The sequence below is a fragment of the Trichomycterus rosablanca genome, chromosome 5 (genome assembly GCF_030014385.1).
Source record: "Trichomycterus rosablanca isolate fTriRos1 chromosome 5, fTriRos1.hap1, whole genome shotgun sequence".
Classification (NCBI taxonomy): Eukaryota; Metazoa; Chordata; class Actinopteri; order Siluriformes; family Trichomycteridae; genus Trichomycterus; species Trichomycterus rosablanca.
This window is the reverse complement of record NC_085992.1, coordinates 51,194,625-51,209,927: the sequence shown is the minus strand read 5'-3', so window position 1 is coordinate 51,209,927 and position 15,303 is coordinate 51,194,625. Positions and strand designations below refer to the sequence as shown.

The 15,303-nt window shown below is 43.5% G+C and overlaps 1 protein-coding gene across 4 annotated transcripts in view; it reads right to left on the bottom strand.

Moving 5' to 3' along the window:
• LOC134315239 (regulator of G-protein signaling 12-like) overlaps window positions 1-15,303 on the bottom strand; it is a 51,659-nt gene that overhangs the window by 7,110 nt on the left and 29,246 nt on the right. For 3 of the 4 annotated variants that reach the window (XM_062996315.1, XM_062996314.1, XM_062996317.1), the window contains exons 4-13: window positions 14,601-14,693; window positions 12,612-12,755; window positions 10,289-10,468; window positions 8,973-9,117; window positions 8,730-8,824; window positions 6,616-6,810; window positions 4,628-4,701; window positions 4,405-4,531; window positions 4,186-4,282; window positions 1,339-1,406 (exon numbers count right to left, since the gene is read on the bottom strand). In XM_062996315.1, coding sequence (XP_062852385.1) covers window positions 1,339-1,406; window positions 4,186-4,282; window positions 4,405-4,531; window positions 4,628-4,701; window positions 6,616-6,810; window positions 8,730-8,824; window positions 8,973-9,117; window positions 10,289-10,468; window positions 12,612-12,755; window positions 14,601-14,693 — 1,218 coding nt within the window. The remainder of the gene's footprint in view (window positions 1-1,338; window positions 1,407-4,185; window positions 4,283-4,404; window positions 4,532-4,627; window positions 4,702-6,615; window positions 6,811-8,729; window positions 8,825-8,972; window positions 9,118-10,288; window positions 10,469-12,611; window positions 12,756-14,600; window positions 14,694-15,303) is intronic. The other variant, XM_062996316.1, reaches the window with a different exon arrangement.

Genomic DNA, 15,303 nt, shown 5'->3' with positions numbered 1-15,303 from the left:
ATTATTGTTATTATTATTGTTACTATTATTTTTATTTTATTTTATTGTTATTATTATTATTAATATTATTATTATTGTTTTGTTATTATTATTATTATTATTGTTATTATTCATATTATTATTATTGTTTTGTTATTATTATTATTGTTATTATTGTTATTATTATTAATATTGTTATTATTATTAATATTATTTTTATTATTATTATTTTTGTTATTATTAATATTATTGTTATTATTATTATTATTATTATTAATATTATTGTTATTATTATTAATATTAATATTTTTTTATTATTATTAATGTTCTTGTTATTATTATTAATATTATTGCTATTATTATTATTTTTAATATTATATTATTATATTTTTATTATTATAATTATTGTTATTATTATTATTATTGTTATTATTAATATTATTATTTTTATTATTATTGTTATTATTAATATTATTGTTTTATTGTTATTATTATTATTATTATTGTTATTATTATTAATATATTTATTAATTTTAATAAAGAATATAATGGGGAATCTGGACTTTCCAAGTTTCAGTCTTAGCTCTGCTAACGATCGGCAGTGCAGACAGTGCAGCATACAAAATCCGCCACTAGTCTGCTGGGTGGGAAAAGACGGACTACTACCCTCCTTGTACACCATCGCGGTCCCCAGCAGCGGGAGACTAATTTACTACAATAAATTTGGAGAAAAGGGGAGAAGATATAAGAATAAAATTATAAAAAGGGGAAAATCTGAGGGAAACCACATAAACAATCTAAAAATATAATCAAAAATAAAAACGATAACCCAAACCACCTGGAGATGATTAAAACATTACGGTGAGTATATACACACACATAAATCGTAGTACTAGTGCTAAACACACTCAATTCCACTCCAGCAAAGCACAGCACATAAAACACACCACGACCACCACCAGTACACCACACACACACACACACACACACACACACACACACACACACACACCCCACGCTGACACAAATCTAACCAGCCACTTCGGTTACCCACATCCCCTTATACGGTCATATCCGATACCCGACTGCAGAGCACAGAGATGTAGGTACGACCCGGAGAGACCCGATGGCGGGTGGGTCGGGCGTGGGCACAGAGCAGGAGGGAGGTGTAGGGTAGCTGAAGGAAGGGTGCGGTTAGATCATCCACAGATCCAGGAGGGCAGAATCGAACAGCCATAAGTGGATAAAAGAGGTGGAGGATCGGGCCATGCACACGCCCCTCCACCCCACAGAGGGGCGCAGGGACAGAGGGGCAGGAAGGTCTGGTTTTATACAGAGAGAGGGTGAACTGGTTCTTACTGTAGCGGACTGGCTTCTGGTGGACAGCGGCGGTCCGTGGCTTTTTGCCAGGCTCAGTTTTGATTTGTCTGTAGGAGAAAGGAACAGAGATGAAGGAGGTCGTCAGTTCATCACAGGACACACACACACACTTTCATTTCTAGTATCTTACACACACACACACACACACACACACACACACACAGGGCAATTTAGTAGCTCCAGTTAACCTGACTGCACATCTTTGGACTTGGAAACCCACACGGACACCCATATATACAGTGTATCACGAAAGTGAGTACACCCCTCACATTTCTGCAAATATTTCATTATATCTTTTCATGGGACAACACTATAGACATGAAACTTGGATATAACTTAGAGTAGTCAGTGTACAGCTTGTATAGCAGTGTAGATTTACTGTCTTCTGAAAATAACTCAACACACAGCCATTAATGTCTAAATAGCTGGCAACATAAGTGAGTACACCCCACAGTGAACATGTCCAAATTGTGCCCAAATGTGTCGTTGTCCCTCCCTGGTGTCATGTGTCAAGGTCCCAGGTGTAAATGGGGAGCAGGGCTGTTAAATTTGGTGTTTTGGGTACAATTCTCTCATACTGGCCACTGGATATTCAACATGGCACCTCATGGCAAAGAACTCTCTGAGGATGTGAGAAATAGAATTGTTGCTCTCCACAAAGATGGCCTGGGCTATAAGAAGATTGCTAACACCCTGAAACTGAGCTACAGCATGGTGCCCAAGGTCATACAGCGGTTTTCCAGGACAGGTTCCACTCGGAACAGGCTTCGCCAGGGTCGACCAAAGAAGTTGAGTCCACGTGTTCGGCGTCATATCCAGAGGTTGGCTTTAAAAAATAGACACATGAGTGCTGCCAGCATTGCTACAGAGGTTGAAGACGTGGGAGGTCAGCCTGTCAGTGCTCAGACCATACGCCGCACACTGCATCAACTCGGTCTTCATGGTCGTCATCCCAGAAGGAAGCTGACGCACAAGAAAGCCAGCAAACAGTTTGCTGAAGACAAGCAGTCCAAGAACATGGATTACTGGAATGCCCTGTGGTCTGACGAGACCAAGATAAACTTGTTTGGCTCAGATGGTGTCCAGCATGTGTGGCGGCACCCTGGTGAGAAGTACCAAGACAACTGTATCTTGCCTACAGTCAAGCATGGTGGTGGTAGCATCATGGTCTTGGGCTGCATGAGTGTTGCTGGCACTGGGGAGCTGCAGTTCATTGAGGGAAACATGAATTCCAACATGTACTGTGACATTCTGAAACAGAGCATGATCCCCTCCCTTCGAAAACTGGGCCTCATGGCAGTTTTCCAACACGATAACGACCCCAAACACAACCTCTAAGATGACAACTGCCTTGCTGAGGAAGCTGAAGGTAAAGGTGATGGACTAAACCCAATTGAGCACCTGTGGCGCATCCTCAAGTGGAAGGTGGAGGAGTTTAAGGTGTCTAACATCCACCAGCTCCGTGATGTCATCATGGAGGAGTGGAAGAGGATTCCAGTAGCAACCTGTGCAGCTCTGGTGAATTCCATGCCCAGGAGGGTTAAGGCAGTGATAATAATGGTGGTCACACAAAATATTGACACTTTAGGCACAATTTGGACATGTTCACTGTGGGGTGTACTCACTTATGTTGCCATCCATTTAGACATTAATGGCTGTGTGTTGAGTTATTTTCAGAAGACAGTAAATCTACACTGCTATACAAGTTGTACACTGACTACTCTAAGTTATATCCAAGTTTCATGTCTATAGTGTCGTCCCATGAAAAGATATAATAAAATATTTGCAGAAATGTGAGGGGTGTACTCACTTTTGTGATACACTGTATACTGTGTATATATATATATACACCGATCAGCCATAACATTAAAACCACCTCCTTGTTTCTACACTCACTGTCCATTTTATCAGCTCCACTTACCATATAGAAGCACTTTGTAGTTCTACAATTACTGACTGTAGTCCATCTGTTTCTCTACATGCTTTGTTACCCCCTTTCACCCTGTTCTTCAATGGTCAGGACCCCCACAGGACCACCACAGAGCAGGTATTATTTAGGTGGTGGATGATTCTCAGCAGTGAAGTGACACTGACATGGTGGTGGTGTGTTAGTGTGTGTTGTGCTGGTATGAGTGGATCAGACACAGCAGCGCTGCTGGACTGAGAATCGTCCACCAACCAAAAACATCCAGCCGACAGCGCCCCGTGGGCAGCGTCCTGTGCCCACTGATGAAGGTCTAGAAGATGAGCGACTCAAACAGCAGCAATAGATGAGCGATCGTCTCTGACTTTACATCTACAAGGTGGACCGACTAGGTAGGAGTGTCTAATAGAGTGGACAGTGAGTGGACACGGTATTTAAAAACTCCAGCAGCGCTGCTGTGTCTGATCCACTCATACCAGCACAACACACACTAACACACCACCACCATGTCAGTGTCACTGCAGTGCTGAGAATCATCCACCACCTAAATAATACCTGCTCTGTGAGGGTCATATATATATATATATATGCACACACACACACACACACATTAAAATCTTGATCCCTGGACTCATACAGCTACTTAGTGACTGTATTACTTGCATCTTTGCACAATATTGCATTTTTGCACCTTATTCTTTTATATCTCTGCTGCTATATAAACCCTACACTGCTACTGTATATCAGAATATGTTTTTATCTGCACTTGTGTTCTGTGTTGCACCCTGGTCCTGGTCCTGATCCTGGAGGAACGTTGTTTCGCCTCTCTTAAACTCTTGAACACACACACACTTTAATTCTAGCAGCTCCAGTTAACCTGACTGCACGTCTAGCACATCTACCTTTTCCTGGTCCGTGTTCAGCTGCCTCCAGAACCACTCGGAGTCCATCCAGGTTGGAGATGGGCAGTCCGAGGTCCAGCGGCTCCGTCTCACCGCTCTGTTTACACACAGATAACAGAGATGAACGCGACGGAAAACTAAAATCAGCACAGCAACACAGCTGTGTTTTATTTCACTGACTTAAGGACAGGAGATAAAATTAATAAACGAGTTGCTCACGATCCTGGCGACCAGGTCTCCTAAATGCAGGCCGTATTTAGCCACGACCGGCCTCAGCACCTCCGTCACGGGTTTAGTGGGTTTGGCTTTCAGTCCCACCGAGCGGTTTATGGGCACCAGGTCCAACCTGAGAGAGAACGAGGACACACTCGTTATTAAAAAGCTGATGGTGTAAATAAACGTATGAATGGCGGTGAGGGGACGGCGTGGTGTGGCGTCGTACCTGAATAATGTACGTTTCTCCAGGCGCAGGTCACGCGAGCAAAGCGTCATGCAGTCCTGGTCTAATACTAAAGGCTACGGACAGACAATACAGGCTGTCATCGTACAATACAGCATCAGAGGATCACATTACACACACACACACACACACACACACACAATAGATGGTCAAACACACACACACACACACACACCTTCTAATAACAATTAAGAACAGGTGTAATAAATCAATTATATAAGCAAAATCATGTACTTTCAACCTGGCAACAACAGTTTAGGGAAGGACCTTATATCTTTATTAAGACATAAAGAAAAGCTCCTCAGCCCCACTCAACAGCTCTGGGATGAACCGGAACATCAACTGAGGCTCAGTTACCAGCCATACAAACGCTGTCACCTTTTGACTGTCACTCTTTAATTCCAATTGTGTGTTTTTATTCAATACGTTTGGCTATACAGTGCACATATTTGTACAGAATATTTATTTATTTGTCTAATTCAAAACCAATCGTATAACCCAATTATTCTCTAAGACATGAGTGTAATTTACAGTGGCTAATTCACCTAATGGTATGTTATGAGACTATTTAATTATTATTATTAAATTAGTTTAATTACTGTTTAATTATAATAATTATTATATTATTATATTATTATTATTATTATTATTGCTGTTAAATTATTATTATTGTTATAATATTATTATTATTATTGCTATTTAACTATCATTATTATTATTATTATTATTATTATAATTGCTATTGGACAGTTGTAGCCTAGTGGTGGACTAGTAATCAAAAGGATGCTGGTTCAAGCCCCACCACTGCCAGACTGCCACTGTTGGGCCCTTGAGCAAGGCTCTTAACCCTCAATTGCTTAGACTGTATACTATCACAGTACTGTAAGTCGCTTTGGATAAAAGCGTCTGCTACACGATAAAAATGTAAATGTATAAATTACAATAAATGTAATTATAATTAAATGAAAACAAAGCCGGGTGTGAGTGATTCGTTACAGTAAGTGTGAGGTTTTCTTTACGGTCCTCGTGCGCCAAAACACAGAACGAACTGAAAACGTCTAAATGAACCAAACACAGGACGTGACGTCACAAGACGTGACACTAAACACAAATAAAAGATGACCAGAGGACGAACGTGGAGCAGCGAGGGGGTAAAAACGGCTCAGTAACGTTCCGTCTGATGAACTAATCTCACTAATATTTAAAAAAATGCACCAAAATTTCACACAATATTATAAACTAAATAAAGTGGGAACAACAGACGTGAGGAGAAGTGACAGGCAGCCGAGGCTCAGCGGTGGTCAAGTCTGGACTAGTAATCAGAGGGTTGCTAGTTCAAGCCCAACCACCGCCAAATTGCCATCGTCGGGTCCCTAAGCAAGGCCCTTAACCCACAATTGATCAAGAGAAAGTCGCTTTGATTAAAAGCGCCTGCTGGTAGTGGACTAGTAATCAGAAGGTCACTGGTTCAAGCCCCACCACTAATTTATATTTGTTTGATTATAAGCTTGTGAGTGTGAACGCTGGACCAAGTTCGGTCTGGTTTGGTCCAGACCTAAATGACTGAATGGGCACAAATTCATACAGACATCCTTCAAAGTCTTGTGAGGGGTCAGAGTCAGCTGACGCTTTCTTGACCAACATCAGTGCCCAGCTTTTGACTGAACGGGCACAAATTCCCACACACAGACGTATTGCAAAGTCAATCAGAGGTCGCTCTGTTTTAATTCAATTTGTTTCCGACAAGCTCATGGTCAGGTGTCCGAATATGTTTGGCCGTGTAGTGTATATATGTGTACAGAATATTTATTTATTTATTTGTTTTATTTATAGTTACTGTCTAATTCTAAAAAAATGACACTTCTTAGAGACGGAACCCAGGACACAGAAAATGTTAGTTACTCATGTATCAAATATGATACGCTTGGCGTTATAGGGTTAATAAATGTCGATTGTTTTTGCGGCGTTACCTTCTCTCCTCCCACCAGGAAGAGATCTACGGCGGCCAGGTTAATGCACAGCTTCTCGCACAGACCCAGCAGGACCTCGCGGATGGACACGCCGGGCCTTATGGGTACCGAGCAACACGAGCCGTCGGGCAGGTTAATGTTACAGTAACGTACGGAGCGCTCCGACACGGACATGGAGTTACGTGACACCTCTCCCTGAGACAGAGAGAGACACGGATAGAACAGAGAGGGAAGGACGGGACAACACAGGCTTACAAAAACACAGTCCTACGTATATAACATATATAACATAAACGCTTATCAGATATACGTACCAACCCCATTCCTAAAATAATATGAGCACAGAGGCGCGTTCAGCACGACGTTCCATCAGCTTTCATATTAATAAAACATTCAGATTATAATCCAAACTCATTCAGATTCTTCTTTTTTATTGACGTCCCAAGTGTTATGGAAATGTTTTACTGCCTCTTTATCCTGGTCAGGGTCACAGACCCCCCTTTCCGCAGAAATACCCAACTGTGCTGTATGTAGACGCCCGACTGGCTGATAGCACCTACTGAGATTCGAACCCTGGATCCCAGAGAAAGTGGGAGCATAATTTACGCCCGCACCACCCAAGCGTCCATATTTCATGTCTGTATATACATCCTGGTCAGGGTCACAGTGGGTCCGGCTTCCACTGAATCTTAGTCACCCCCACTTCCCCAGAAATTGACAACTGTGCTGCCGTATGTAGACGCCCGACTGGCTGAAAGTGGGAGCATAACTGACACCTGCACCACCCGAGCAACCATATTCTTCTATGTATATACATCCTGGTCAGGGTCACAGTGGGTCCAGCTTCCACTGAATCGCTGGCTGGAGGCCTTAGTCACCCCCACTTCCCAGAAATACCCAACTGTGCTGTGTGTAGACACCCGACTTGCTGGAAGCACCTACTGAGATTCGAACAAAAAGTGGGCGTATATACAGTATATATATATATATATATATATATATATATATATATCCTGATCAGGGTCACAGTGGGTCCTGCTTCCACTGAATCGAAGAATTATCGTACGCTTTATCCTGGTGAGTGTCACAGTGGGTCCGAATCGCTGGCTGCAATGCGTTAACACACCCCGGACAGGATCCCAATCCATCCGTATTATAAATAACACTGCTTCTGTACTTCTATTCTTACTCTGATTTCATTTTATCAGCCGCTACATCCTGGTCAGGGTCACAGTGGGTCTGGCTTCCACTGAATCGCTGGCTGCAATGCAGTAACACACCCAGGACAGGATGTTGATCCATTGAGGGGCATCAGCCACGCCCACTTCCCCAGAAATAGCCGATTGTGCTGTATATAGATGCCCGACTGGCTGATAGCACCGCTACATCCTGGTCAGGGTCACAGGGGGTCCGGCTCTCACTGAATTGCTGGGTATATTCATATACTGTTTCTAGTGTTAACACTGCTTTTTGTACTTTTACTACTATTCATACTTTCATTTCATTTTAATCAACCGATACATCCTGGTCATGGTCGCAGTGGGCCTGGATCCACTGGGAAACACTGTCCACAAAGCAGGAACCCCTCAAACAGGGCAATAATCCATCACAGAGCTTCCACATACTAATATTTCTCTACGTAGATTCCCTGAATCTTTTCACAATATTATATACGGTAGATGGTGAAAGAAATGCTGTTTTTGAACTGACTGCAATTCTCTAGTGAAGTTTGGAACACAGTGGTGAGCCAAGAGCCACCGTTGCTTGTACAGACTGATCCATTGGTGGATCCTTTTATGGAACATTTCAGAACACTGGAACTTCAATATTATATCAATGTTTCACTCTTATTTTACCTGTGTCACATTTTTTGAGTGTCTTTATTACAGTCTAAATTAACACACCCACACATTCTTCTTTTTACTGTGTTTTACTAAACGTCCCAACATTTTCTGGAAATGGGGTTTGCATTTTAAAGCCTAAAAACACGTCATTTAAACTATAAATGAAGATAATTCTATAACACACGTCACACCGTGAATCTCGGTGTTTGTTTGGTTGAACGTCTCCGTGTGCTGTTGTGCGACTGTGATCCAGAACTAAACGTTCCTCACCTCGTTCTTGCCCGAAGCTGAAGTACCCAGTTCTAAACTGGCACCAGAAGATAAAGAGCCCTGTGATTCTCGGCGCCCGTCGTTGTCTGTAAAGCCTGAAACACCAGAGAAAAACACCCACTCGTCCTTATATAATGATATTTATTTATTTATTTCGTACAGAGAGCGTACAGGACATCTGTACAGCTATGAAATGTGTTAAAACACGATTTAATAAAAATAAAATCAGTCTTAAACACTTACTGTAGTCTCCCAGCTCCTTCTTCTTGGGTCCTTTCCCGAAGCTTCGGTTCCTGGACCAGGAGAAGAACCCTGCTTTCTTTTTATCGCCGTGTTCGTCCTTACACTCCTCGTGAGGCGACTTCCTCGGTTTATTCTTCTTCTCATCCTGGATGGTCAAACAACGTTAACTTTTCTACAAAGAGTTCAGGGTTCGAATCCCTTCTCCCTGTGTGGGTTTCTTCCGGGTGCTCCGGTTTCCTCACACAGTCTAAAGACATGCAGTCATGTCTGGCACCCTGTCCAGGGTGTGTCTATGAGCCTTGTGCCCATTGTGAGCTGGGATAGGTTCCAGCATCCCCCGCGACCTCCTTGTTTCTACACTCACTGTCCATTTTATCAGCTCCACTTACCATATAGAAGCACTTTGTAGTTCTACAATTACTGACTGTAGTCCATCTGTTTCTCTACATGCTTTGTTACCCCCCTTTCACCCTGTTCTTCAATGGTCAGGACCCCCACAGGACCCCCACAGAGCAGGTATTATTTGGGTGGTGGATGATTCTCAGCACTGCAGTGACACTGACATGGTGGTGGTGTGTTAGTGTGTGTTGTGCTGGTGTGAGATCAGACACAGCAGCGCTGCTGGAGTTTTTAATCACCTCACTGTCACTGCTGGACTGAGAATAGTTCACCAACCAAAAACATCCAGCCAACAGCGCCTCGTGGGCAGCGTCCTGTGACCACTGATGAAGGTCTAGAAGACGAGCGACTCAAACAGCAGCAATAGATGAGCGATCGTCTCTGACTTTACATCTACAACGTGGACCGACTAGGTAGGAGTGTCTAATAGAGTGGACAGTGAGTGGACACGGTGTTTAAAAACTCCAGCAGCGCTGCTGTGTCTGATCCACTTATACCAGCACAACACACACTAACACACCACCACCATGTCAGTGTCACTGCAGTGCTGAGAATCATCCACCACCTAAATAACACCTGCTCTGTGGAGGTCCTGACCATTGAAGAACAGGGTGAAAGGGGGTAACAAAGCATGCAGAGAAACAGATGGACTACAGTCAGTAATTGTAGAACTACAAAGTGCTTCTATATGGTAAGTGGAGCTTACAAATATGGGCGTATATATTTTATATATGATTTGTGTATGAAAGGCGTCATCACATCGGATCATTCGTCTGCACACTTACCCCGGATGCCCTGGTTTGGGACCTACACTAAGGGTGCACTGATGTGCCCCCAACTTTCTATATTGTGAGCTCAGCCCGAGATTCGACCCCCCGTAACGACGCGTATAAACGTCCGGGCGTGACCGTACGTACCTTTTTGGGCGTGGAGAGGTTGGAGCGGTCCGAGCCGGTGCTGTGTTTGGAAGCGGGGCTGCTGGGGATGTGGTAGGGGTCTGGAAGGGGTCGACCCTCCACCTCGGCCAGCATGCACTCCTGATAGAGGAAGGACTTGAGGAAGCGCGTGTAGCTGTCGAACTTCATCAGGTTAAAGATCTGAGGAGGGAAGGGCGGGGACAGACAGAGGGGCGGGGACAGACAGAAGGACGGGGACAGTCAGAGGGGCGGGGACAGTCAGAGCGGCGGGAAATATTTAGAAACTTCTGAAGCTCGAGGCTCCGACCTCATGAAAGGTGACGGCCGACTCCGAGCCTCCGAATTTAATCCGGTTATTCTAGACACTGATGAGCTTCTTTGATGGAACAGAGCTCACATTTACAGAGGCTGAGAGCAGTGAATTGTGGGTAGGATTGTAGCACCTCGTGTTCTGCCCCTGGGTTTTCGGAAGCCTTTATTACCCCCGTCATGTGCCTGATGTGTTCGGGCGGTGGGATTCGGCGCTTAGGAGAAGATTTTTATGGATGGAGTGTCCTTGTCTGACTACAGATGAAATAAAACCCCAAAAACACTGATTTATAACTTATAACTCTAAACTGACCCTTGTCAGGACAAAAATACCCCTGTTCCACGTACGAGGTGCCACTTCCAGTAGACAAGTTCACCGCTGGCGGTGTGGAACTGCAAACTGGTCACGACAGCGAGTAATTTTATTATTTTGACATAAAATCAAAGCATCATTAAATAAAGGCACTGAACAGAACCCTAGTACTGTATGTACCGTATATCAGGGCTTCTCTACAACTTATTTTGTGCTACCACCACCATATTTCACAGTTATCATGTTGTTTAAAGTCTGTATTTGCTCCTCACTAGACATAGCGACACCCGTCCCTTTTTCTCTCAAGTTTTATACCGTCCAATTTTTACCCGATTGCATTATGCTTCCTCTCTACTGACGTTGACCCCCACCCCGATTGAGGAGAGCGAGACTGACACACGCCCCCTCCGACACGTGTGCAGTAGCCGACTGCATCTTTTCACCTGCACGAGGTGAGGTCATGTGCGGATCAGCTTTGTGTACGGAGAGCCACACCCTGATCAGCATTATTCCTCGACATCAGTTATGAGCTCCCTATCCAGCTCCCTCCCTGGATGAACAACAGCCAAACATTGTTTATACAGCCGGACGGCAGAGCTGAGATTCGATACGATATATTCGAGATCCCAGCTCTGGATGACACCCCTGGTTGTCCAAAACGTTCAGAATCCGTTTAAAAGTGTTGAATAATCCGTCATTATCGAATTTATCTGCGTTTCGTTTTCCTTGCTAGCCTCCCGTTATTTCTCATTTTGCCTAGTTGGGGTCAAAAACTGACCTCAGCCGAGGAATCTCCTAGTTTGATTCGCCACTCTTTCCGTTTCCTGCATTTAAAGATAACAGCTCACGCTGTGGTCCGCTGGAGTCCTGAAGCTCTTGAAAATGTTAGGTAAACTCCATAACAAAATCTGTATCTTCTATCTCATCTTTCATCCGATCGCGTGCAAGGGGGGTGTATTTGTGGCGTGTGAGCGATCCACCGACCCCTTCTTATTCGCCCGTACTTCGGTGGATCGGCAAGTGAGGTAGGTCTCGCGCATGGAGAGTCACGCGCTGATCTCCACGTTCCTCCACTTCCGTACAGGCACCACAGGCTACTAACCAGGGTCCTTACACAGCATTGAAGACTCCGCCCACTTTTTAGTCCCGTCTTTGGGCGCCCAGCCGACCGGTAGCACTAGCAGAATATCCCGCTGTGCCACTTAGACGCGTTTCAAAAATCTTAATCAGTATAAACAAAGTTTAGCAGTACTCGATCTTAATGAACAAACAATTCCTATTGGCTGCGAATTCGTCAGGCCACCCTGAGTCTGGTTTCTCTCAAGGTTTCTTCCTGTAATTTTAAGAGGGATATTCCTGCCACTGTCGCCCTCGGCTTGCTCAACAGGGGGTTTTTGGTCTGTTGGTCCTGGATTCTGTAAAGTTGCTTTGAGACGATGTTCGACATCGGATCATTTGTCCGCACAGTTTTACCCCGGATGCCCTTCTTGACACAACCCCCCTATTTATCCTGATTTAGGACCTGCACTAAAGGTGCACATCTTCTATATTTGTGAGCCCTGCCCGGAAAGCTCTTATACTTATATAATGATTAAATTCCCACATCTAACCCTGTAACGATTAAGCTTTAAATCAGGTGTAAATCTGGACCAGGAGTCCGGACCCCGTTATTAAAACAGAGCCGGTACTGATGACGTTTACCTGTAGCTGCTGCTCCTTGAACATGTCGGGCCGCGGCGCGTTGAGGACGTCGTCGGCCAGCTGAGCCTGACTGTCGATATTGACCGGAGTCGTGGCCTTGCTGGACAGGAAGCTGTTGTAGATCTCTCTGGCCTTCTGGGATAACTAAAGGTCAGAAAATCGGTCACGTTTTAATGATATCAGGACCTGTTGGGGGTAAATATAGGATACGTGGAACAGTGGTGTCTTGGTCAGGGTTGGGACGAAGACCCAAACTGTCACCCACACATGCTGAGAGGAACCTCAAGAACCAATAAGAACCAAAAAGAGACAGGTCTGGTGTGAATTTCATGTCCACAGTCAAGCAAGCTTTACATCCCCATGAGCTCGAGAATCAGCACGTGGACACGAAGAGTTTTGTGGTCAGATAGAAGTATTTTTTGGACCAAGGGTGTGGCATTCAAACCCAACAACACTGCACCTACTGTTGGCTGGAATTTCACATCAGGAGTCATAAATAACATCAAAAACAATGAATTTTATCTAACAGTAGCATTAAGATGAATAAACCCTCTAAATAATGTCAAGAAAAGTCAAGTTGGTGCCAGAAAACTAACAAATTTGGTTAAAATAACCAGTTCTGTGAGGTAACATGGTCAAAGATCAAGATCCAGGTCAATATGGAGTTCTTTCCACATATAAATAAATTCTCATTGATGTTGAATTTGTATAAAGGTCCACAAGTGTCGTTTATTTGTAAATTCGGGCTCGTCAGGGACAGTTTAAGCGTTTTTGTTCTCGCCCTGCACAGACCAGAGTCAAGTCACAACAGATTAGCGAGTGTATTTAGCCGTTTTACTTCGTGTCTTTACTTTCCTCCTCATCGTGTAAATGAATGTAATTTCTGTAACAAGAAGGTTCCAGTTAAAAGCTTCAACTGATACGTTTTGTTTTCATTACAGAACAAAAGCGCTCGATAAATCACGGCACAGCGGCCAAAATCCCAAACACAGCAAAAACCATCATAACCGCTGCTTACCTTAGCTTCTGTTCTTCCAGATGCTATTACATTTATAAGCGTGCGTCCCATTAGGAACAGAATCCGTTATTTTGTAAATGTGCTTATAATTAAAAACCTCCAAACTTTTCCCGGTCGTGAAGTAAAACAGGAAGTCGTTAGAAAGCCGATCGAGCGTTTCATTACCACGTCATCTGTGTGACGCAAACCGAATAAATGCAGATAACAGCATTTCTTACTAACAATTACAATCAGAAGCTCTGATTGGTTCAGAAAGTGGTTCAACCATTAGCACCGATTCTGTAGGAGCGTTCCATTCACCCCGGTCGTTCCTGTGAAGTGCACTACGTAGGGTGTTCCACCATTTTAAGTGAGATTCTGATCCAAAGGTAACGAGAATGTTCAAATGAAGTGAACTTCAGACTGTGTAGGGAGTAGGGAGCGACGCTTCATCACTACACCGGAAGCTGCTGGAACATTTACACATTGTGTGTGTTGTGGGTTAAGACGGCCGGAGCATTATTATTATTATTATTATTATTATTAGAGAGCAGAAAATGACACGATCAGAATGATGTAGGATCAGATATATAATTCCCACACGTAACTAATGTTGCTGTTGTCCACAAGTCATTTGAAACGAGTCCGAGTCGAGTCTGAAGTCGCTGTGTGTGCAACTTACGTGCACAGACTGAGTTTCCCCCAAATTCCCAGAATCTTTTCACAATATTATGTACGGAGGATGGTGAAATACCTCAAATATTTGCAATATTGCATTTAGACTCGTGAATTTACATGCTCATTGTGGAACATTTCAAAACACTGAGACATTATATCAACTATTTATGCTTACTTTGAACCGTCCCAACTTTTTTAGGAGTGTGTTCTGAATATAACACTTTTTCTTCCTTTATTTATCAGCTAAATAAAGATACACGAGAATAAACACATCACAGATTCTCTTCAGGTGGGAACATTAGAAAAACACAAACCTGTTTCTTGTCGGTTTCTGGAACATGACTGAAGATTTCACACGCCTGCCAGAACAGGATATTCTCCTCACTGAACTCCTTCCTCAAAAACTCCTACAGAGAGAGAAACAACAACATCAGTCACGATATTTATACCAGCAACCGTGCAAACCAGAATGTAAACCAGGGGGGTCCAAACTTTTCTTGTTGGGGGTCAGACGGAGTAAAAAATACAACCACGGGGCCACAGAGTCTTTATTAATAAAAGATATAAAATATAACAGCTCCTGATTACTAACAATTCTGAGTGATGAAAGATCGTCCACAGTGTCGTGACTTCACTCACCGGTTTATAATCCTGACAGGAGGATCATTATACCTCTTTAAATTAAACATACCCACTTCCCTCTGAAATCTTCTGCGTTCGGCGTCTAGTTTTTGCTTCTCTGGAGCCGCCGCGTTTATCCGCGTTTACCCAAAAAACCCGGGAACGTTAATGTAGGTGTGACGTTGATTCGTTTTATGTGAGAGCGCCACCCAGAGGTCAAACCGTTCAAGCTGATTTAAAATAAAAAAACCTGATTTCTAAAATATCTCACGAGCCGTTTCAGAAAGCATTTAGCAGATGCTTTTATTCAAAGCAATCTAAGCAATTGAGGGTTAAGAGCCTTGCTCAAGGGCCCAACGGTGGCAACCTGGCAGTGGTGGGGCTTGAACCAGCAAC